The 24,530-nt window shown below is 41.5% G+C and overlaps 1 protein-coding gene across 1 annotated transcript in view; it reads right to left on the bottom strand.

Annotated features, from left to right (window-relative positions):
• The window catches only part of OXNAD1 (oxidoreductase NAD binding domain containing 1), a 58,840-nt gene that overhangs the window by 20,274 nt on the left and 14,036 nt on the right, over window positions 1–24,530 (bottom strand). Inside the window, exons 6-7 of the mRNA XM_073677941.1 lie at window positions 6,782–6,923; window positions 3,014–3,256 (exon numbers count right to left, since the gene is read on the bottom strand). Coding sequence (XP_073534042.1) covers window positions 3,014–3,256; window positions 6,782–6,923 — 385 coding nt within the window. The remainder of the gene's footprint in view (window positions 1–3,013; window positions 3,257–6,781; window positions 6,924–24,530) is intronic.

Below are 24,530 nucleotides of genomic sequence, written 5' to 3'. Positions count from 1 at the left end.
TTAAATTTGATGGCAAGAATTGTGCAGCAAGTTGAGTCATTCTTCCTGGCAAAAGTGATAGAAACTCTGTTAACATTTACTCTCAGAGCCGCTTTCAGGATTTTCATCATTTTTTCTATAGGAAGAATAGTTGCTAGATTATGCATTAACAAGCGTCGGTAATTTCACTTTTTATTAGTCCAAAAGCTGCTGTTTAACTAAATTACTATGAAAAAAGGAGAGTAGTGTAATTCTTTTTCTCTCTTGGGCAGAGATGGGATGGGCACAGATATACATCATTGCTCTGGTAAGTGCTCCTGCATCTGCTTTAGAGAAGATGACTCTCAGAGGAAGGTGTCAGACATGCTCCGCTATCCCTTCTACTGGATACATGTACTGGAGCAGTTGCACATGTTAATATGTGATCTCAATGAAAATTAATGTACCCATCACTTATCATTGTTCAATAAAACAACAAAAAAAAAGAAACAAAAAAACAGCCCCAGGGATATTTCTGCTTTCCTAAAACACTAGGGAGTGTATGTCGAATGTCATTGTCTCAAACGAAATCTTTCTAGAACCGAGCTCCTTTTGTTTCATCTATTATACTCCCTGCCTTCAACCATGTCTGTAACACAACGATCTTGAAGAGAAATTTGATCGGCCCCATGTCTTGGATTGATATTGGACAAAAATCTATCATTTTTCATTTGATCCATTACTAAATCGTGAATTCTTCAAACCCTTTTTCCCCTCATATCTGTCCTTACCGTAACAATGACACTGCCAAAACCTCAATCCAGTCCCATACAATTTTCTACCTATTACTATCTGGAATTCCAGAATTATATTCAAAATGCTCCGACTAGTCTACGAAACTCTCCACAACACCGCACCGCCAAACATCTCTGCCAATCTATCTTACCAACGCATTTTTACTCTTCATTCAGCAAATGACCTATAACTTCCACCCTCTCTTACGATATCCTTTCCCTCCAGTCTACAGGACTTCCACTATGCTGCACCCTTTCTCTGGAACTCACAGACCTGAACCATCAGACTTGCTCCTCTCAGTTTTGAGCAGGTCATTATATAGTTATTCTCATGATTATAAAATGGTTAAAATTGCAAAGAGCTTTGCAATTTATTTGTTGTTCAAAAATCCTCTACATTCTCAAGAATGGAGATATTTTTATTTTATTTACTGCTCATTGCCTAGGTTATTGGCCACCTCTGCAGGCTATCAAAGGTGGCCGGTCTCTTAGGCAAGGGATGAGTCTCTGACAAAACTCTTTTCTATAGAACTTCTAAGTGCTGTTGTGAGATTAACCAGATTGTTGGATCCAGCAAGCTTCAATCTCCCTGTGCTCCTACGATGCTGCAAATATTGCCTCTGATGGCAGCATCGGAGAGCACAAAGCTCGGGCCAGAAGTGCTAATATGCCACCAGCTTGAACGGCCAATCATTAGAAGCACATCAGGCATGGAAAGCAGGAAGCCGGGATTCTGGGGAGTGGTGCTCTCTTGCAGAACCAGAATATAAAACTTCTTGAAAACTCATTTCTTCCAGGAGAGTCCATGTGACATAACCATATGCAAACAGTCCGCAGGTTATGAACTACATATGTTCTGTAGCTTTGTTCATAATCTGGATAAGTATGTAAGTTGGAACATGGCTAGGAAAACAAAGAAAAAAACAACTTACCTCACCGATGACTGTTCCAGCCATGCACGCCACTGCTTGCGGTCTGCCATAAGGTCCTCCTCTTTCTTTCGTTTTGGGTGCACCGCATCTGCTGACCTCTTCCTAAATGTCAGGGCTTATGGCAGCATCCAGGCCTTGGAGGTTACTGTGTGTCATAACGTCATGGCCAGAAGTCTAGGAGAAGCGGCGTACAACTGCGGAAAGAAGACCAGAAGGACAAGCTGCGGAGCGGCGGGAGAGGCGACTCTTTAGTTTTTGTTTTTTTCACGCAATATTCACCTCACCAGCCACCCCACTGCTCTCCGTCCGGTCCTCTTCTGTCCATTGTTGAGCGCTCTGCATCTCCAGCCTTTTTTATATAGGCAAGTCATAACGTCGCCACCTTATGAGCTGTGACCTCTGGGGCTTAGACCTGGCCGTAGTCTTGGACATGCGGCGCTCGACAAAGTCTTGGAGAAGACAGACAGTTGGTGAGAAGCATGGCCGCCAGAGACATATTTAGTTGTTTTTTTAACCCAAAACTCACCTTGCTTGTTCTTTCTGTTGTCGGGTGTGCCGCATCGCTAGCCTCTTCACTATAGGCCAGGACTTATGGCTGTGTCCATCCCGAAGCTTACTGTGCGTCACAAGGTTGTGGTGATGAAGCGACCTTTTGGTGCTCAGTGAGCTCTGGCCTGGACATGGCAGCAATGAGAGGAGCGAATGGCCAGAGAGGTCAGGTTTTCTTTTTGAACATCCGACGTTTGTAACAAAGGGTTGTATGTAAGTCTCATGTTCGTAAGTCGGGGACTCCCTATACAATGAGCAGTACATAACCTCATTTAATCATATATATATCCACTACATCCTTTCTTCCATGACCCACCTCCGTCATTACACTTTAGATCTGTGTTAACATAATTACTTGTTGGTGAAGATTTCGGGCAGCTTCCTTTATAATCAAAATACCAAGAAAAGTCCCTGGCTCTATAGACGAAATTAGCACCATGTTTCACATATGTCACCTCCGCAATCTTGTTTAGATTGTAAGCTTTTAAGGGCAGAAACCTTTCTCCTTAGGTCTCATTGTTCATAAGCTTTGATTACAAAAATAAAAGGAATATCTTGAGTATTAAGGTGATTCTTATTTTTTTTACAAAAGATTATTATTTAAAAAAAACAGAATGGAGACAGATTAAATATTACTCTTAGTAAAACAAGCTTTTAGTTTGCTTATACACATCAGAGGGTCATCTACGGTACTTAGTCATGACTGAAAATGATGCTTTTACGTATTTTTTTCCTTTATCGACCACAAAATGTGCTAAGAAGTTTATCAATAGAAATTACCTTGAATAGTAACTCACTGGTGTTCTTGGCACAATAATAGAGTCTTACACTCCCCATTTGGAAGCCTTTACCCGTTGTCTCTAGGGCCTTGTGAAGGTCAGCAACATGTAAGAGTATTGAAAACAAGGGATTGATTCCTACTCCACCAGCTATTAAGACCAGATCCACAGGAGAGTCAGATGCTTGAGGATCAAAGAAGAACTCTCCCCCCACTCGTAGAGCCACTTCTGAGCCCAGAGAACACTGTGATACAGAAGAAAAGCCATAATAATGAATACAAATTAAACAAAGCAAAAAAAACAAAAAAAAACAACAAAAAACCCACATAATTAAATGTACAGAATAAGAATAAAAAGTGAACAAATTATGCAGTTTGTGGATACACAGATCGGTAAAGGGAGTGGTGCGCTTAATGTGTGCACTCATCTGATTAGTGATCAATAAAAACCATCAGGATAAAAGAAATCCCCAGTTGTGTATTAGATGAATGCACACAGAATAAACACTTACACAGGCGCAGAGTAATAAATGTGCCATATGTAGCTGACAGAATTCATTTTTATACAAATTTCTTGTTTTCTTTCCCCCCCACTGATCAGTGCTTCAGATATGAAGTGCAAGATAAATTGCAGGGATACACAATCTGTACCCTGTAATAAGAAAAATTGGCATGGCAGCAGTAAACACTTGGCAAAGCAGTTCATTGGCATGGTCACGCTGGTTCCATGCTATTCTGAGTTTTGCTACTGTGCGGTTTGCCTGCTCCACCATACAAAACAAGGCTGTTTATTAATATGCATTACTGAATATCTTGTGGAAGGAGCCAAATATCACACAAAAAAAGAAATACTGATCTAAAGAAAAATAGTGAAAATACATGAAATCTTTGCACAAGGCACCGTGGTTAGAATTTTAGGATTCACTGAATACATGCAGTATTGTTATCTTCTAGATTATATACAGTGCAATAAAATTCCTTTTGTTTAAAGGTGTTAGCCACTATACCTTAAAGGGATAGTCTTATGTTATTAAAGACTTTAGTTAGTTACATAGAATGAAAAGAAGCAAGTTTGCAATTGACTTGCTTTTTCTATTATTATTTATTATTATAGCACCATTCAATCCATGGGGCTTTACATGTGAAATGGGGTATACATAATAATAAACCAGTACAATAATTATCAACAATACACGTCAGCGACTTGTACAGGAGGAGAGAGGACCCTGCCCGCGAGGGCTCACAATCTACAAGGGATGGGTGAGGATACAGTAGGTGAGGGTAGAGCTGATCGTGCAGCGGTATGGTGGAGCGAGGGTTACTGCAGGTTGTAGGCTTGTCGGAAGAGGTGGGTCTTCAGGTTACTTTTGAAGGTTTCCACGGTAGGAGAGAGTCTGATATGTTGGGGTAGAGCGTTCCAGAGTAGGGGGATGCATGGGAGAAATCTTGTATGAGAAGAGGAGATCCCACAGGAGACCATCCGCAACCTCATCAGGAGCATGCCCAGGCATTGTAGGGAGGTCATACAGGCACGTGGAGGCCACACACAATACTGAGCCTCATTTTGACTTGTTTTAAAGACATTACATCAAAGTTGGATCAGCCTGTAGTGTGTTTTTCCACTTTAATTTTGGGAGTGACTCCAAATCCAGGCCTCCATTGGTTAATAAATTTGATTTCCATTGATGATTTTGGTGTGATTTTGTTGTCAGCACATTCAACTTTGTTATTTGAGTGTTCCCTTTATTTTTTTGAGCAGTATACATATAATCAGAATTACTCTAGCCACAAAATAAAGTATTCCAATACCAGAGCAAACCCCCTGCAGCTCTCCTGTCAGCAAAAGCAGGACTTTTCTAGCTGCTAGAATGAATACAGGCTGCTGCACTTATTTTACTGATAAGAGTCTCAGGATAAGTACAAATCATTTGAATATAATGCCACCCAGAAATCCTATTATTGGGTCAGTTATAAGGAAAAATATAAAAAAAATTGACAAGAGATATTTTATGCAATTACCCAACACACAATGCAGAAAGAAATCGAAGTTAAAATAACTGTAATTTACAAAACTGTAATTTTTCATACAAAAAGTAAATCCTGCTCATAACACAATTCTGGGTTCCATAAGCTATTCACAAGGGCCTGGATGCTAGAAACTACTGTCTTTAGCCCAAACCAGGAGAATTCTAATTAAAAAATACAAAGAAGGTTTTTTTTGGACTTGAACCGCACAAACTTAGATCACACTGACTACTGTTTAGTGCTTTTCGCTTGGTTCAGTAAATTGTAATTTAGACATGACAATGTAGCCAGGCTTAGTCTTGTGTTACCTTCAGAGCCACATTGCAGCCCTTTATCTCTAAAGAAAGTACAATATATGCTTTGGAAAATGTCTACCTGTTTGAAGTTTAAAATCTATTTCCACCCATCTAGCAGAACTGACAAGCTCCTCAATGTCCTTCCTCCCTGCCGATGCTGAATTTCTGCTCACCAAGTCCAACAGTTCATCAGTGCTCAAACTATTCAGCACAAGATGCAGCTGTCAGTCAGGACAGATGGTGGAGACTGAATATACTTAGACTCATGCGTTCTCACGCTCTTTCCATTCTGACACAGATTTTAAAAGCAAGTAACCCAGCCTCACCAGGTCAGACCTGGTGAAAGATCAGCTTTAATGACCATCAGAATCGCAATAGCCACTTTGGCCTGAAACTGCCTAGAGGTACAAATGCCGTATGGGCAGCACCAACTAATTGCAAGCCAGAATTTGCTTTTTACACTTACATATTCTATGTTTATAGTACATAGACAGTTAGCAAGTCTAAATACATACTTGAACAGAGGTGAAACTAGACATCATGGATTCACTATTCTCATTTTCCAATCCACAAAAAATTGTTAGACCAGGCAGAAAGCTCCCACACACGAACACCTAAACCTGTCTATGATGGGTGAGACCTCAGGCCGGGTTCACACATCCTTTTTTCTTCTCATACATGAAACATGGTCCATGTGTTTTTTTAGTGTGCCTGATTTATTTTTGGTCTGTGTGTCAGTTTTAACATGTATGAAAAAAAAATTTTTAGCTTCTCCTACCCATTGATCAGTAAAATACGAAAACAGTATATCGATGACATTCCTGTACTTTTTTTCTTCACGGGGCCATTGACTTGCATTTGCGAGTTTGATCCACAAAATTGATCAAAGTAGAACAAGTTTGTGTTGTTCTTACTTTTTTTTTTGCAAACAATCAGAACTTGTGCTTATAGCTAAACCCCACTGACACGATCATGTGTGAGGACAGGACAGTACAAAATAATGCATAGGCCGCTCTTGTACAGAAAATAGTTCCTGTGTTGGTGAAGATCAAGATATCAGAAAGGATAGGTTCACCAACTACTTCTACTATTAGTATATTCATATCTTCCAATACTATAAACTACGTTATAATTATTGGTCATTTAAAGTGCACACAAACAGAAATACACCATTCAGTAGAAAAGAGACAAACTACTTTTTTTAACGTCTAAAAAGATATACCGAGCTTAATGTTTATTTATTTCAAGAATTCTGGATCCCACAATGATGTTCTTACTATTTTCTCTTGAGAAGAGAGTGGATTCTTGTGGGAGAAAAGGGTTTTGGGCTGTCTACAATGGTAGCATGGCAGAGGTTACAAGCCCATCTGGGCCGAGAAGGAAGTCAGACGTTTTCTGCATACAGTATATACTTCTATTAGGATGCATGTACGCTGTGCTACACTTTACCTGTGTATGAATCCAGTGAGCAGGAGGATGTAGGTTGTATTTCACAGCAAGCTCCAGAACCCCTTCTCTTTCCAGAAGCCCAGGACTTGAACAAATGGAAAAGCCCCCGACTTTAGGAACCCCAGGAATAAAGAAATCAACCCTAAAAATAATAATGAAACAGATATACAAAATACATTAAAAACTAATAAAGAAAAGTTCACATTCTATACATTATTCTTTTAACTTAAATGGGTTGTCCAACAAAGTACATTTTAATTAATAAATCTAGAAATATTAATAAGTTCCACAATTGGCTGTGTTTAATAAAAATGTTCCGGTGCTGAGCAATTCTTATTAATGTGCTCCTGCAATGTACAGGTGTAATTTACCAAGCCCGGCTATATAGATCTGCTTCAGTTCACAGTCACGGTTACACACCAGCTGGTCATGGAAGGAAGCATAACTGAATATACTGATGACATGGCAGAGTCTCTCAGCTGCTCGCTTTTGTGAGGAAACACATTTCTTTGCCTGTTTGTTTTATCAGAGGAGCGAGTGTTTCTGTCATGTCACCAGCCCTGTGAGCTAAAAACCTAAATAAACAGGGAGATGCACAGCTAATATGGGAACGGGTGCTACATCTGTAAGCCAACTAAGACATGGCAAGAAGAGAAGCAATACACAATGATAAGCACACGCTGGCATGTGTGCCATGTGTGGCAATAACCTTGATAGCAAAGGATATATAGTACAAATACAACACGATATGCAAGTGTAATAGAGAACTAATTAGGTACAAAAAATATGTATATATAGAACCATAAAATAGGATCAAATATATCCCAAATAAAGCCAAGGCCAAAAGCACCATAGATATGAACAATAGGCGGCACAGCGGTGAAACCGTAATATAGTAGCTATAATAGCAATATCACCAACCAGTGTTCAAATGTGAACAATAAAAGTTTGTGATATACACACACTTATATATATATGTAGAGTAATCTATCGGTGCCCAGAGATTGCGTCACTGGGAAGGGGGGGCGATATGCGGCAGTGCATAAGCAGAGAGATTACTCCATTTAAATACTACTGTCAGTGAGTGACATTTATCCTGAAGGATACGACGACAAAGGAGAAATACATCTAAAAATCTCACGCACAATTATTTATCATGTTTTGCTCATACAGCGCCATTAATTCCACAGCGCTTTACAGACATCATCATCACTGTCCCCATTGGGGCTCACAATCTACTTTCCCTAGCAGTATGTCTTTGGAGTGTGGGAGGAAACCGGAGAAAATAGAGGAAACCCACACAAACACGGGGAGAACATACAAACTCCTTGCAGATGTTGTCCTTGGTGGGACATGAACTCAGAACCCCAGCGATGTAAAGCAGTAATGCTAACCACTGAGCCACCGTGCTGCCACAATGCTGGTACTGGAAAACGCAGATGAAAAATCCCCTGCACTTACTCTATGTTGGAACCTACCCTTATTGCCAGTGCTCTCCACAAATTACAGATCAGCAGGGGGAACTTTTTCGAGTCGTTTATGGCCATGGGACCCCTTTAACAAGTAGGGACCTTCTAAAGCAGAGAACCCTTTTAATTATTGCACGGGTAGCAACTATCAAGGCAAGCTACTGTTGTAATAATTACAGAACAGACATTTATAGGACATTTCATAACTTTCCCAAATTCTTATGAAAAAAAATATTCAGCACATTCTACATTGTACTACTGTACCCAATTTATTATATATTTTAGGAGTCGGTCCATTTTAAATAGACTGACTCCACAGCCCTGCTGTCAGCAGGTTTTTACTATGTAATCTGAAGACAGCATGTTGTAGGGGTTAAAACACAGATTTCAGGGATACCATTCTTATCAAGCTCAGAGATTTTGTTTGCTGCAATGATTGTTGTACCATCAGGAGCTTATAATTACTGGGACACAGAAGGCATGCTAGTCCAACAAGCAGCTCACTGTCTATGGACCTTGTACACAGAGAGCCTGGTGTGGGCAGGGTTTGCTTCCTCAGCTCTGCTGTATTGCTAAATCTAAAAACTCTGATTGTGTCAGAACAGCTGCACCCAGTAAACTAAGTGATACATCGTTGGATTCAGCTTCTCTTTGCCTACATCAGGCTGCTCTCAGATGAGGTAGAAAAAACTTGTTGACAGATTCCCTTTAATATTCTCACCCATCGCCATCTCCTCTGGTAGCTGATGCTGCTCTGCTCCTCTTCTGAGTAACATCATCTGATGGCAATTCAGACTCTCTCAGATGACAATGCGTTCTGAGAGACCAAAAAGTGGCTTTTAGGCCACGTTCACACATTCAGTATTTGGTCTGTATTTTACCTCAGTATTTGTAAGCCAAAACCAGGAGTGGAACAATCAGAGGAAAAGTATAATAGAAACACGTCACCACTTCTGTATTTATCCCCCACTCCTGGTTTTGGCTTACAAATACTGATGTAAAATACTGACTAAGGCTATGTGCACACGAAGCGATTTTAATGCGTTTTTGCGGCGTATTTTCGCCGCGAAAAGGCATTAAAATCGCTTGTAATAGGTCTGCCATTTACTGCAATGCAAATCCGCTGTGCACATCATGCGGAAATTTCCGCTGCGAATTTGCATTGAGGTAAAACCTGCAGCAAGACCAATTCTAGTGCGATGTTGCTGTGAAATCGCCGCCATTGACTTGCATTGGATCGCATAAGATCTGCATGACTACATGTAGTCATGCGTATCTTATGCGATTAATGCGCAGGTGGTATCCAGGTCTGGAGAAGAGGAGACTCTCCTCCAGACCCGGATACAATAGTACCTGTAAGTAAAAAAAAGAATTAAAATAAAAAATAACCTTATACTCACCTTCTGATGGCCCCCGCTCTGCTCCTAGCGTCGCTGCTGGCTCCGTGGCGGGTACCAGTAATGTAAAAGGACCTTCCATGACGTCAGCGGTCGTGACAGGTCACATGACCGCTGACGTCACGGAAGGTCCTTTTACATTACCGGTACCCGCCACGGAGCCAGCAGCGACGCCAGGAGCAGAGCGGGGGCCATCAGAAGGGGAGTATAACGTTATTTTTTACGTTCAAACTCTTTTTTTTTGTTTTAACATTATGTTGGTCACACAATATAAATCCATGTCGGTTGCATGGATTTATATTGTGTGACCAACTTTCAAGCACTTTTCCAAGTGATGCTAAAATCGCTTGGAAAAGCGTTTGACAAAAGCATGCGAAATCGAAAAAAGATTGCTTAAAGGAGATAAAAGTGTCCCGTCAAGGATAAAAACTCCCTGATCTCCCAATTAGTGCGGATCCCAGAGGTCAGATCCCCATAATCAGTAAGGGGTCACCTATAAATAAGGCTGCCATTGTGAACCCTAACTCGCTATCCAAAGTAAAGAACAGCGACAGCATCATTTGCTCTTGGGGACTTGGTGTGTTCTTGTGGTGGTATTTACTCCAAACTCGCTGCTTGATTCCCCTACACAAAATTATTTTGTGTTAACCCCTGCAAACCCACAAATCCACCCTTCTATTATGTACATGCATTTAGAAACCGGGCAGAAGTGTGGAGCAGCTAACATTGTAGATGGAATTCGGTCAATCTCAAGGAAACCTGATGCTTCAAGTATGATTTACACTGTTTTACATAGTGTTAGCAGGAAAAAGAACTCCCTGAAATTCCAAACATTCCAGATAAAGACACACGTATATCATATCGTATATCCGAAACATAACTCGAAAAGGCTGGGTCCTGATTAGACCCCATCATTCATGAAAGCAGGGCTAAAGAATGTTTCATTTCTGACATACTGTACATGGAACGCTATCTATGGTCTAAAAAGGAACAGCTAGCAAAAACTTGAAACAATCCACTAGTTTCCAAGGAGGCAGGAATGGCTATAGTTTCTACTGATGATGTAGTGGCAATGCAATGGGTATAATGGGCTGCTAAAATCTGCATGTATATGCTAAATTCTGCCATTATTTTTTTTTTGACTGGATGCACGACAAATGTGTAGGCTATGTGTTTGAACTTTGCCTTATATTTGAAAACTGTGCCCTGCTATAAGTCTGTTATTCAAATTTCACCTTTTACATGCACAGGGCAATAAAGCGTGTCTGTGGTAGAAAGAATATAGAAGAACATACACCAGGAGACGCGCAGGAGGCATCATTACGACGCAAATCTAACACCAAAATAATCAGGTATCCTCGCGAAGATGATATAATCAAGACCGGAGCAATGTAAAGTCTGAAAAACAATCCTACGTATATCTCTATATAAAATGTATGATAGGTCCTCCATAACAAGCGCCTAACCTGTCGCCAGGTCAAAAGTGGACAGTTTTCTTAAGCCTTCTCCCTGATTATTATTTTTTTTTGTTTTAAATACGCCACACAGCGCTCATGATTATCTGGGGAGCGTGTCCTTAGGCCGTTCTGTGACCACTGTGAGACCATAAAAATTATCACTAAATAAAATTCCATTTGGTGTTTTAGGATAAAAAATACATAGTTACTTACCGGTAACGGGATTTCTCAGAGCCCATGACAGCACCACAGAGAGAGGGGATCCGCCCTTCAAGGACAGGAAACCTACAGATAAAAAGGGGGGCACCTCTCTCCCGCATCAGTTGTTTATAGAGCATGAGAGGACATCCGGATTAATGACACAACAACGTATAACATTATTAATACGCTTATCAGGAACACCCTGTGACTACGTATAAATAACGAAAAATTAAGTGTGCACACCCACACGTGAAGGGAGGGAATGTACGGGTGCCATCATGGGCTCTGAGATATCCCGTTACCGGTAAGTAACTACGTCTTTCTCCTTCCCCCATGACGGCACCAAGGAGAGAATTGCAGAGAGATGTATCATTATGGGGGGGACCACTGCTTCCAGAACCCTTCTACCAAAAGTAAGGTCTTAAGAAGAGGCTAAGTCCAGCCGATAGTGATTGAAGAATGTAGAGGGGGGAAGACCATGTTGCACCTCTACATATCTGATCTATAGAGGCACCAGCTCTTTCCGCACAGGAGGTTGCCACTGCTCTTGTCAAGTGAGCCTTCAGTTTCTCCGGGGCGGCTTCCCCACATGAGGAGCATGACAGGGTGATGGTGTCCCTTATCCATCTTGCCAATATGCCTTTAGAAGCTTTTATCCCCTTTTGAGGACCCTGAAAACATACAAAGAGAGCCCTATCCTTCCTGCACTCTTGTGTTGCCCCTAGGTACTGGATTAGGCACCTTCTGACATCTAATGTATGCAAGTCTCTTTCTCTCTTGCTCTTGGGATTGGTGCAGAAAGAAGGGAGTGCAATCTCCTGAGACCTATGGAATCGGTTTTAAGAGTAACTCTATCCTCCGAGATTTGTGTGAAGGGAGGGCCTGCAGATAGCGCCTGGATGTCACTGACTCTACGTGCAGATGTGAGAGCTACTAAAAGTACTGTTTTAAGGGATAAAATTCTTAGAGATACCCCAAACGCCGCGACCTGAACTTTCCAGGTGCGTGTGGCTAGACCCTGTTCCAACCCCCTCTGGAGAAACTCTAAAATAGCTGTTAATAGAACCCCTTCATCTAACCTGGAACCTGTAAACGAAAGGAACTTCATCCAAGTTTTCCCATAAAGTTTGGTGGTTACAGGTTTCCTACTTTGAAGTAGCGTGGTGATTAAATTCGGGGAAAACCCTTTATCCCTCAACAGAGCCCTCTCAAATTCCAGGCTGTCATGTGCAAGTTTGTTACCTGAGGATGAAGTACCGGTCCCTGAGAAAGAAGGTCCGGAAGCTCCAAAAGTACCCAGGTGTCGGAGATTGACATCATCCTCAGCCAAGAAAACCATATCCTCTTTGGCCAAAAGGGGGCTATCAAGATTACTCTTGCTTTGTCCTCCCTGATCTTTCTTAGAGCTGCCGGAATCAGGGCATAGGCTAGTGGGTAACTCCATGGAATCATGAAGGCGTCCAACGCTGTTTGGTCCCCTTTGGGGTCTAATGAAGAGAACGTGTCTATTTTCTTGTTCTGACTGTTGGCAAATAGGTCTATGGAAGGACGTCCCCACATCTCTACAATCTGATTGAAAACTGACTGATTCAATTCCCACTCGCCCTGTCTCAGCTGGGTCCGACTCAGGAAGTCTGCTGTGCGATTTTCTATCCCTTTTATGTGGACGGCTGATAGGGACCCCAAATTTTCTTTGGCTAACTGAAAGATAGTCTCCGTCACTTGTATCAGAGGAAGGGACAGGGTACCCCCTTGGTGATTCAGGTACGCTACTATTACCCAGTTGTATGAGAACACCCTTACATGGTGACCTCGTAGGGTGTAAGAATTCCCGAAGTGCAAATTTTATTGCCAACAGCTCTTTCATATTTGAAGAAACTAATATGTCTTCTGATCAGATCCCCTGAGCTAATAAATCATTCAGGTGAGCCCCCCATCCCCTGGGGCTTGCGTCTGTGGTCAGGATCTGAGGTTTTAGGATCACACATGGAACACCCCGGGATAAATTGTCTATTCTCCCCCACCACCTTAGAGAAAGTGTAGTTTTTAAAGACAACATTAGCAGCCCTTCTAAATGCCCTTTTAAAGATTTTTCTGCTTCTATGATTTCCCACTGCAAATCTCTGGTATGTATTTGGGCCCATTGGACGGCCGGGAAGCATGCAGTCAAGGAACCTAGGAGGGACATAGCTTTCCGCAGAGTCATAGACGGGTGATACCTTGCCCGAGATATCTGGGCTATGACCTTGTGAATTTTTTCTGTTGAGAGGCAACACTTATGGTTTTGTGAATCCAACATGATGCCCAGATATTCTTGTACTTGGCTTGGCTCATTTTTGATTTTTTTAGATTCAAAAGCCAGCCTAAGTTTGTCAAGGAATCCATGACCTGGACCAGCAGGTCTCTGCAATGTAGGAATGAACAGCCTATTACCAGAAAGTCGTCCAGAAAATGGGTAGATGTGCCATTACGTCTGCGATGGAAAGGCCAAATGGGATGGCTGTGTATTGATAGTGCTTGACTACACTGCCTATGGAAATTGCCACCCTGAGGAATTTGGTAATCTTTGTGGATGAGAACATGATAATAAGCGTCTTTTAGATATAGAACAGTCATAAAAAAGCCTGGAAACAGCATTTTTACTAACGTTTTATTGTTTCCATCTTGAAGGCTTGTATCTTCAATAGTTTGCTAAATTTTTTCAGGTTTATGATTGTCCTGTAAGTCCCATCCGGTTTTTTCCTCAGAAACAGAGGGGAGTAGAAACCTTCACCTTTTTCCTGACCTGGGACTTCCTGAAGGACTGCTTTTTCTATCAGGCCTAGGATCTCCTGTTCTAAAGCTAGTTGCTCTTCTTTTGAGGATCTTTTGGGTGTCACTACAAAGTTTGGATGTGGAACCGAGTGAAACTGGAACTTCAGACCTGATTTTATTAGGTACAGAATCCACGAGCTGTTCGATATTTTTTCCCAGGTCGGGAGAAACCCTGATAGCCTTCCCCCCACTCGGGGAAAACCCTCATTGGGAGGGCTTTCTGCGGTCATTGGGGGGGGTCTGTTGAACAGGAACCCTTTGGTTTTCCTCCTCTTAGCCTCCCTCTTATCCTGGTCCCTAGGGGGTTTTCTGTGGATAAATCTTTTACTCCGAAAGGACTTTCTGTGAGGAGGGGATAGAGAAACGCTTTTTATTGTCCCCGGCTTTGTCAAGTGTCAAGTGTAGGCCCAAATAAAAATTCCCCCTCACAGGGGATGGAGCACAACCTTGATTTTGTCTGGAGATCCCCAGGCCAACATTTAAGCCAGAGGGATCGCCTGGCTGCATTAGCGAACCCTGCTGCCCTGGCTGCTAACCTGACCGAGTCTGCAGAGGCGTCTGCTAAAAAGGCGGCAGCCCCTTTCATTACAGGGATGGATTCTAATATCCTGTCTCTAGATGTTTTATCTTTTAGATGTGTTTCTAACTGGTCCAGCCAGACCATTAATGACCTGGCCGTACATGTAGCTGCTACCGCAGGTTTCAACCCTCCCCCTGTGGCTTCCCATGATCCCTTAAATCAGATAGGTGTCCGCTTTTTTATCCATGGGGTCTTTTACCACCCCCATATCTTCAAATGGGATGGAGAATTTTTTGGAAGTCTTAGCAATTGCCACGTCTAGTTTTGGAGCCTTCTTCCAAAAGGAACATGCAGGGTCATCAAATGGGTATTTCCTTTTCGGAGATAAAAGGCCCTTCCTTTCTGGCCTTTTCCACTCTGTTCTAATTAAAGAGAGGACTTTCTCATTAAGTGGGAAAGATCTTCTCTCTTTTTGCGCTAGCCCACTTAACATCATGTCCTGGACAGATTTTTTAGGATGGGGGTCAATCAGCCCCATGGTGGATCTGACTGCCTTGATGAGACTGTTTCCTCAATAGGAAAACAGCTCCGTCCGCCTTTATCCCTAGATGAGGTTGATGAAGAATCGGGCATATCCAAATCTCCCTCACCTTCCTCTGAACTACTTCCCGATTCAGGGGATATGTTTTTGGACTTTTTCTGTTTTTTCCCCCCTTGAAGGGACCTAACGGTGTCTTCCACTTGCGACTTTATCAGGGATCTGAGGTGAATTTCGGGGTCTCCTCGCAGACAGTCTGCTCTATACAAGAGCTGCAGAGACTTTTTACCCAAGTAGTGGGTAACTCCTCTGTGCAAAGTGCACAGGTCCTATGTTTAGTTTTGCCTGCGCTCTTCTTTCCCTGATGAGAGAAAAAAAAAGAGGGGGACCCTAGTTACAAGGTGAACTTTCACGAAGATCACTTACCAATTTGACGGAAGAAGGGGTACCGGGTTAGGAGGTAGAACCATCTGTGTAGACGGGGTTTCCCTCCGAGTTGACGCCGCAGTGGAGTCCCTGCTGCGCTGGGATGACCTGCCAGAATGCCCGCTCCCGCTGCTGCCCCGATCAGGATGATGGGAAGGGTCCTCCTGGCGTCCTGCCTCCTTCTCCCGTTTTTTCTTTTGTTGTGCTGGCGGTGGTAGTGGTGGAGACTGGGAATGCCGAGACCACACCTCCAACATCTCCTGGTCACTCATGGCTCAAGAAAGACCAAGAGCTCTCCAAGAAGCAACTCCCTGGTGTCTCTGTTGGTCTTATAAGATCCCAGGGGCACTCCCCTCCAGCTGGCCATCAGGAAATGATTACATTTTTTTTTTTTTAATCTGCTCCTTAGGAATGCGAGGGATGCCCGCGCAGACCAGATTTCCTAGTCGTGCTCTGCGGCGCCGCGCCATTGGGAGGCGCCCGGCGCACCAGCGCGTGCGCGGTGGAACCCGGAAGCATCGTTCACCAATACCGCCTGGCTGCTTCCGGGCAGGGGATTTGCACGCGGTCTCATCACCACCGCGTTCAGGGGAGGTCCAGGGGACGGCAGCAGGCTCCAGCAGCACAGTCATAATATGGATTGCGTGGTGTGAGGGTCTCACGCAGTGATCGGACCCCAGCAGGTGCTGCCTCCTCTTCAAGCTGGATCTCCCCTCACACCTTAGAGGCCCACAGACCCCAGCGGTGGCGCTTCAGGACGCCGCACCAGCCGAGGCAGGGAACCCCCGCTGCCTGAGTCGGTCTGGCCGGGCCTGGCTCCAACAATGATTCCTCAGGTACTTCCTTTACAGGTACTGTAGGCTCCCTGGTCAAGGACAGGAAACCAACTGATGCGGGAGAGAGGTACCGCCCTTTTTATCTGTAGGTTTCCTGTCCTTGAAGGGCGGATCCCCTCTTTCCGTGGTGCTGTCATTGGGGAAGGAAAAATATTGTAATATTTGACCCAATATAAATATTAAAACATAACACCTATGATAAAAGGGAGTATTTAGTGATCGTGTAATATATATATATATATATATATATATATATATATATATATATATATACAGTGGTGGCCAAAAGTATTGGCACCCCTGCAATTCTGTCAGATAATACTCAGTTTCTTCCTGAAAATTATTGCAATCACAAATTCTTTGGTATTATTATCTTCATTTAATTTGCTTGCAAGGAAAAAACACAAAAAGAATTGTCCTAAAGTCAAATTGGATATTTTTCCACACCAAACCTAAAAAAGGGGGTGGACAAAAGTATTGCCACTGTTTGAAAAATCATGTGATGCTTCTCTAATTCGTGTAATTAACAGCACCTGTAACTTACCTGTGGGACCTAACAGGTGTTGGCAATAACTAAATCACACTTGCAGTCAGTTAACATGGATTTAAGTTGACTCAACCTCTGTCCTGTGTCCTTGTGTGTACCACATTGAGCATGGAGAAAAGAAATAAGACCAAAGAACTGTCTGAGGACTTGAGAAACCAAATAGTGAGGAAGCATGAGCAATCTCAAGGCTACAAGTTCATCTCCAAAGACCTGAATGTTCCTGTGTCTTCCGTGCGCAGTGTCATCAAGAAGTTTAAAGCCCACGGCACTGTGGCTAACCTCCCTAGATGTGGACGGAAAAGAAAAATTGACGAGAGATTTCAACGCAAGATTGTGCGGATGGTGGATAAAGAACCTCGACTAACATCCAAACAAGTTCAAGCTGCCCTGCAGTCCGAGGGTACAACAGTGTCAACCCGTACTATCCATCGGCGTCTGAATGAAAAGGGACTGTATGGTAGGATACCCAGGAAGACCCCACTTCTTACCCTCAGACATAAAAAAGCCAGGCTGGAGTTTGCCAAAACTTACCTGAGAAAGCCTAAAACATTTTAGAAGAATGTTCTCTGGTCAGATGAGACAAAAGTAGAGCATTTTGGGAAAAAGCATCAACATAGAGTGTAGAGGAAAAAAAAAAAGAGACATTCAAAGAAAAGAACACGGTCCCTACAGTCAAACATGGCGGAGGATCCCTGATGTTTTGGGGTTGCTTGGCTGCCTCTGGCACTGGACTGCTTGACCGTGTGCATGGCATTATGAAGTCTGAAGACTACCAACAAATTTTGCAGCATAATGTAGGGCCCAGTGTGAGAAAGCAGGGTCTCCCTCAGAGGTCATGGGTCTTCCAACAGGACAATGACCCAAAACACACTTCCAAAAGCACTATAAAATGGTTTGAGAGAAAGCACTGGAGACTTCTAAGGTGGCCAGCAATGAGTCCAGACCTGAATCCCATAGAACACCTGTGGAGAGATCTCAAAATGGCAGTTTGGAGAAGGCACCCTTCAAATATCAGGCACCTGGAGCAGTTTGCCAAAGAAGAATGGTCTACAATTCCAGCAGACCATTGTAAGAAACTCATTGATGGTTACCGGAAGCGGTTGTTCGCAGTTATTTTGGCTAAAGGTTGTGCAACCAAGTATTAGGCTGAGGGTGCCAATACTTTTGTCTGGCCCATTTTTGGAGCTTTGTGTGAAATGATCAATGATTTGATTTTTGCTTCATTCTCTTTTGTGTTTTTTCCTTGCAAGCAAATTAAATAAAGATAATAATACCAAAGAATTTGTGATTGCAATCATTTTCAGGAACAAACTGAGTATTATCTGACAGAATTGCAGGGGTGCCAATACTTTTGGCCACCACTGTGTGTATATATTATACATATATATATATATATATTATAAAGATGGAGCATAAGGAGTAATTTGTAATGGAAGAACGGATTAGACACGCAGTACATGAATTGCCTTGGTTTTAGATTTGGGTATGGTGGGGCCCTGAGTTCAAATCCCACCAAGGACAACATCTGCAAGGAGTTTGTATGTTCTCCCCGTGTTTGTGTGGGTTTCCTCCGGGTTGTCCGGTTTCCTCCCACACTCCAAAGACATACTGATAGGGAATCTAGAATGTGAGCCCCAATGGGGACAGTGGCCATAATGTCTGTAAATTGTCTGAATTGTAAAGCGCTGGGTAATATGTTGGTGCTATATAAATAAAAAGATTATTATTATTTTTATTTTTAGAAAAAAAATATTTGTATTATAGAAGATCTTGTATATTGATTGTAAATGAATGCTTACACCAAATTTAGTGTCATGTGTTGGAGAGCATGCTCAGCTTACCCCAGAAGAAGCAGACAGGCGAAACCCAAAGTTGCTTAAAAGCTGACGTACCATGTAGAATGTTTATTGGTTTTTAAAACACTTGGAAAAACATGGTACATTTAAACATGGAAACCTGTCCAGCTGTGCTGCTCTATGTCCTGTAATGATTGTCCGATAGTGGAAGATCATTTGTGGAATTAATAGACATAGCAACACAGGAGGATATTGGACATGGATTAGACTGATACTGAAAGTGTGCTGTAGGAGGAGGATTCAGAAGGATGTTTATCTGCCTAGAAGATTGTATATGCAGTAAAGTGTTAATTTATACCCATGTTCAACACATAACAGCAACAATACTGATCCTACGGCAGTTGCAAAGAATTCCCCATTTTTCCCTGTTGTCTTTGGCCTCTAGCTCTAGGACCACTTCTTTCAGGATGACCTGTCAGCCTCAAGTGTGCATATTGTGCCTAATTCTTATAGAGAAGTCACTAGAAAACTAATTTTCTTATTCTTTAGTAATTGTCTTTTACCTGTATAGCTCCAGCTGTTGCAGAATCACAACTCCCAGGTTCAAAGCACCAGGCTGCACCCAACTGCTATCAAATCTACATGCAGATAATTTGGCCTTTCACTGGCACTGACCCTATAACCAAAACCTGTAATGAATACAGTCATGTACTCTGAGCTTAGGACACCCAGAAGACTGGAGGGTGCGGTCCGCCATGCAGCGGCCAGTGTATGCTGGCAATGTTTCGGCCATATGACCAGCCGCACCATCTAACCCTTATCTATAAAGTTTCATCCAACAAGTCCACAGATTTTACATTACATTCATTTCACCATTGCACTAAAATTACGCTGGATTTTTTGTGTTCTTTTTCTTTTAGAAATGAAAACCATCTGGCTCGTACATGGATTAACAAGCTAAATTCGCTGATGTATAAGAGTTAAAGCTTCTCATGTCACATGACTCCTAGATATTTATATTTAAAAAAAAATAACAAAAAATTCTCAAACTTGTTTTTTTAACAAGAACAAATGATTTTTTTTCTTTTAGCCAGGAACAGAAGGTAACCATACAATACATGGTAACAAATCTCTATAAATACTTCTACATGAAGTCATTGTTTTTCTTAATTAAATCTACAGACGCTTATTATATTATTACATACTCTGGTCGACTCTGGGATTCAATTGTTCCTGAAATGACCTAGAAACAAACCCACAAAGTATAGAATATTTCTTTCCCGAAGTGCATAAATACACCTTTAGAAAGATAGATAGTCTCATTTTTTAGGATAATTGTAAAGAATACCCCATAATAACAATTACTGAGAGAGTACAGACACCACTCACTGCCCATGAATCACTAAGAAATAAATAGATTAGAAAACTGTTAGTCAAGAGCACCCCCTTGTGGAAAGAGACTTGTTTAGCATCCAAAGTCCTTAGTGGTTGATTCCTTTTATGACTCTATTTATTCATTTTTTATTTACTGGATAACATGGTACAAAGATACTTCTTTTCTTTGGGTAAGAAAAAAAATATATTTCCTCATTAAATAACATTTACAAGCCGTCCAGGTTACAAAGGGTACCGAATTGAGATGGAGACCATAGAAAGCCCCAATAAAGAACAATATATACAGCTGGGTTCAGAAATGTTTGGATAGTGACATAAGTTTTGGCATTTTAGCTGTTTACCAAAACATATCCAAAATACAGTTATATAATGAATCAATAAATAAAGTGCAGAAGCAACTTTAATTTGAGGATATTCACATTCTAATTGGAGTAAGGGTTTAGGAATTATAGCTCTTCAATATGTAGCTGCCTATTTTTGAAGAAACCAAAAGTAATTGGACAATATCTCAAAAGCTCTTTAATGGGCTATTCCCTCATTAATCTATCATCAATTAAGCAGGCAAAAAGGTCCGGAGATTATTTCAGGTGTGGCATTTACATTTGGAAGCTGTTGTGAACCCACAACCTGTGGTCAAAGGAGCTCTCAATGGAAGAGAAACAGACCATTAATAGGATGAAAAAGAAATCTATCAGAGTGATAACAGAAATGTTAGGAGTGGCCAAATCAAGTTTAATATATTCTGCAAAAAAAACAAAACAAAAACGCGCTTGGGAACTCAAAAAGGCCTGGACAACAATGGTGGATGATCGCAGAATCCTTTCCATGGTGAAGGAAAACCCCTTCACAACATCCACCCAAGTGAAGAACACTCTCCAGGAGGTAGGTGTCTCAGTATCTAAGTCTACCATAAAGAGAAGACTTCATGAGAGCAAATACAGAGGGTTCACCACAAGGGACAAACCTTTAATCAGCTTTAAAAATAGACAGGCCAGATTAGACTTTGCAAAAAAAAGCACTACAATGGGTAGGAGAAGCTTTGCAAATTTTCTATTTTTGGGGGGGTATATGAGAAAATTTCTGTTGGTAAAAATGTACACACATTTAGCAAACACTGATGAAAATCTGATCCGGCAGACCTGTGAAAATCAGTCCATTATTTTCAAAGTACAAGAAAAAAAAGTTGTGACCGAACTGTAAGAAACCGCCTAAAGGAAATGGGATTTACATACAGAAAAGCTAAACAAAAGCCATCATTAACACCTAAACCGAAAAAAACAAAAGTTACAATGGCCTAAGGAAAAGCAATCGTGGACTGTGGATGACTGGAGGAAAGTCATATTCAGTGATGAATCGCAAATCTGCATTGGGCAAGGTGATGATGCTGGAACTTTCGTTTGGTGCAGTTTCAATGAGATTTATAAAGATGACTGCATGAAGAGAACATGCAAATTTCCACAGTCATTGATGATATGGGGCTGAATGTCAGGTAAAGGCACTGGGGAGATGGCTGTCATTACATCTTCAATAAATGCCCAAGTTTACATTGATATTTTGGACAGTTTTCTTATCCCATCAATTGAAAGGATGTTTGCAGATGATGACATCATTTTTCATGATGATAATGCATCCTGCCATAGAGCAAAAACTGTGAAAACATTCCTTTGAAAGAAGACACATAAGGGCAATGTCATGGCCTGCAAATAGTCCGGATCTCAATCCAATTGAAAATCTTTGGTGGAAGTTGAAGAAAATGCTCCATGACAAGGCTCCAACCTGCAAAGCAACAGCAATCAGAGAAAGTTGGAGCCAGATTGATGAAGAGTACTGTTTGTCACTCATTAAGTCCATGCCTCAGAGACTGCAAGCTGTTATTAAAGCCAGAGGTGGTGCAACAAAATACTAGTGATGTATTGGAGCGTTCTTTTGTCTGTTTGTTTTTCATGATTCCATAATTTTTTCCTCAGAATTGAGTGATTCCATAATTTTTTCCCTCTATTTGGTCTGAAAAAAATTACCCTTACGGAGTACCACATTTTTAATCTAGATTTCTTTTAGTGTTTCTTAAAGCCCTAGAGTTGCCATTTGAAATGACTTTAGTTTTGTGCTATGTCTATGATCTGCTTTTTTTCAACAACATTAAACAACTGAATGAAAATCCTCCGAGCCCGGTGATTCCATAATTTTTGCCAGGGGTTGTATTAGTCTGGGAAGGGGCCAATAAACATGGGAGCTTCCCAATCTATTAATGCCAACTCACAGCTGTCTACTTAGCCTTTACTGGTTATTAAAAATGGGGGACCCCCAAAAAAAATGACGTGGGGTCCCCCCTATTTTCAGTAACCAGCAAAGGCTAAGCAGACAGCTGCGGGCTGATATTAATAGGCTGAGGAGATCATGAATATTAGCCCCTTCCCAGCCTAATAATAGCAGCCCTCAGCCACCCCAGAAATGGCACATCCATTAGATGAGCCAATTCTGGCACTTAGCCTCGGCTCTTCCTGATTACCCTGGTTCATTGGCAATCGGGGTAATGGTTTTGGGGTTGATGTCAGCTGTGTAATGTTTGCTGACATCAAGCCCAGCGGTTAGTAATGGAGAGGAGTCTATCATTCACCCCCATTACTAACCCCATATTCAAAAGAAATAAACACACACAAAGTCCTTTAATTATAAAATGCATTCCATATACAATTAACAAATAAAGTAGCACTCTGCAACGCTAAGTATGTAAACATGAAGTATGAAATTGGCCAATTTATGCGCTAAGATTTCTCATTTATTTCTATTTTCTACAGCAGTAATGCCATTCATATTTCATACTTCATGTTTACATACTTAGCGTTGCAGAGTGCTACTTTATTTGTTAATTGTATATGGAGGTAGCTTCTCCTAGTAAGCACCTGTTCACACCTATTTTTTGTATTGGAAGAGTCGTCAGTTTTTTCTGTAATCCAAATGTAGGTCCCAAGAAAATCCCAGTCTTCTTTGTCCAGTCTATGGAGCTCCGTTCAGAGAACGCAGCTCCACACAATGGAGCAGCAGCCACTGCTGGTTCTCACGCTGCGTTCTGTTAGAATCTGGCTACTGTGACGAGTGGTGACATCAGTAAGTTTACCGCAGGTCATAGCCGCTGAACTGCGGTAACCTTTCTGATGTCACCACTCGCAGCATGAGAATCGGCAGTCGTTTTTAAGGTCTTTAACCCCTTCATGAGCTTGGGATTTTCCTTTTTTTGTGTTTTCGTTTTCTTTCTCCCCTTCTTCCCAGAGCCATAACATTTTTATTTCTCTGTCAATATGGCCGTGTAAGGACTTGTTTTTTGCGGGATGAGATGTACGTTTGAATGACACCATTGATTTTACCATATAGTGTACTGGCAAACGGGAAAAAAATTCGAAGTACGATGAAATTGCAAAAAACAGGAATTTCACAATTTTTTTTTATCATGTTCACTAAATGCTAAAATTGACCTGCCACTATTATTCTCCAGGTCATATCGAGTTTGCAGATACCAAACATGTATAGGTTCTTTAGGTTCTTTTTTTATTGAAGTGGTGAAAAACAAAATCCAAACTTTGTAAAAAATAAAAAAATAAAATGGCGCATTTTCCGAGGTCCATAGCGTGTCCATTTTTCGGAATCTGGAGCTGGGTGATGGCTTATATTTTTGCACGCCAAGCTGATTTTTTGATTGTTTTTATTGATACCATTTTGGGGTAGATACAATGTTTTGATCGCCCGTTATTGCATTTTATTGCATTGTTGCGGCGACCCAAAAAAACGTGATTCTTGCATTTTGATTTTTTTTCTCGCTACCCGATTAGATTAATTTAGTTTATATTTTCATAGATCGGGTGTTTCTGAAAGTAGCGATAAAAAATATGTGTATTTTTTTTATTTTGAATGGGGCAAAAGGTGGGTGGATTTGAATTTTTTTATTTTATTTTTTAAAACATTTTTTTTCTATTTATTACTTGCTTCAATAGTCCCCTTAGGAGACTTGAAGCTGCGACCATCCGATCGCTTGTGCTACATATAGCAGGGCTTCATTTTCAGGATATGATGGAAAGAGACCTGAGAGCCTTGTCAAAAAATGTCCTTTAATAAAATTGGTTGTAGCAATCTTACCCATTTTTAGTTTTGTGTCTCACGCTGGTAACACCACCTTTTAATTAAAATAATCTCTGGAGGCAGATTGTCATGCAGATCAGTGTCCGGCCCATAGTTCTGAACAGCTCATTTAGATAACAGAAAAATGTGCAATAAAACATGGGATCGCAGATATCATTTTATTCAGCTTTCTATGACCTTCATGGCTATATAGTCGGGTTGATCCTGACAGATGCAGAT

Source organism: Phyllobates terribilis, unplaced genomic scaffold (genome assembly GCF_046119375.1).
Source record: "Phyllobates terribilis strain yellow unplaced genomic scaffold, ASM4611937v1 Scaffold_4__5_contigs__length_816908805, whole genome shotgun sequence".
NCBI classification, from domain to species: Eukaryota; Metazoa; Chordata; class Amphibia; order Anura; family Dendrobatidae; genus Phyllobates; species Phyllobates terribilis.
This window is presented reverse-complemented; position numbering and strand designations above follow the sequence as displayed.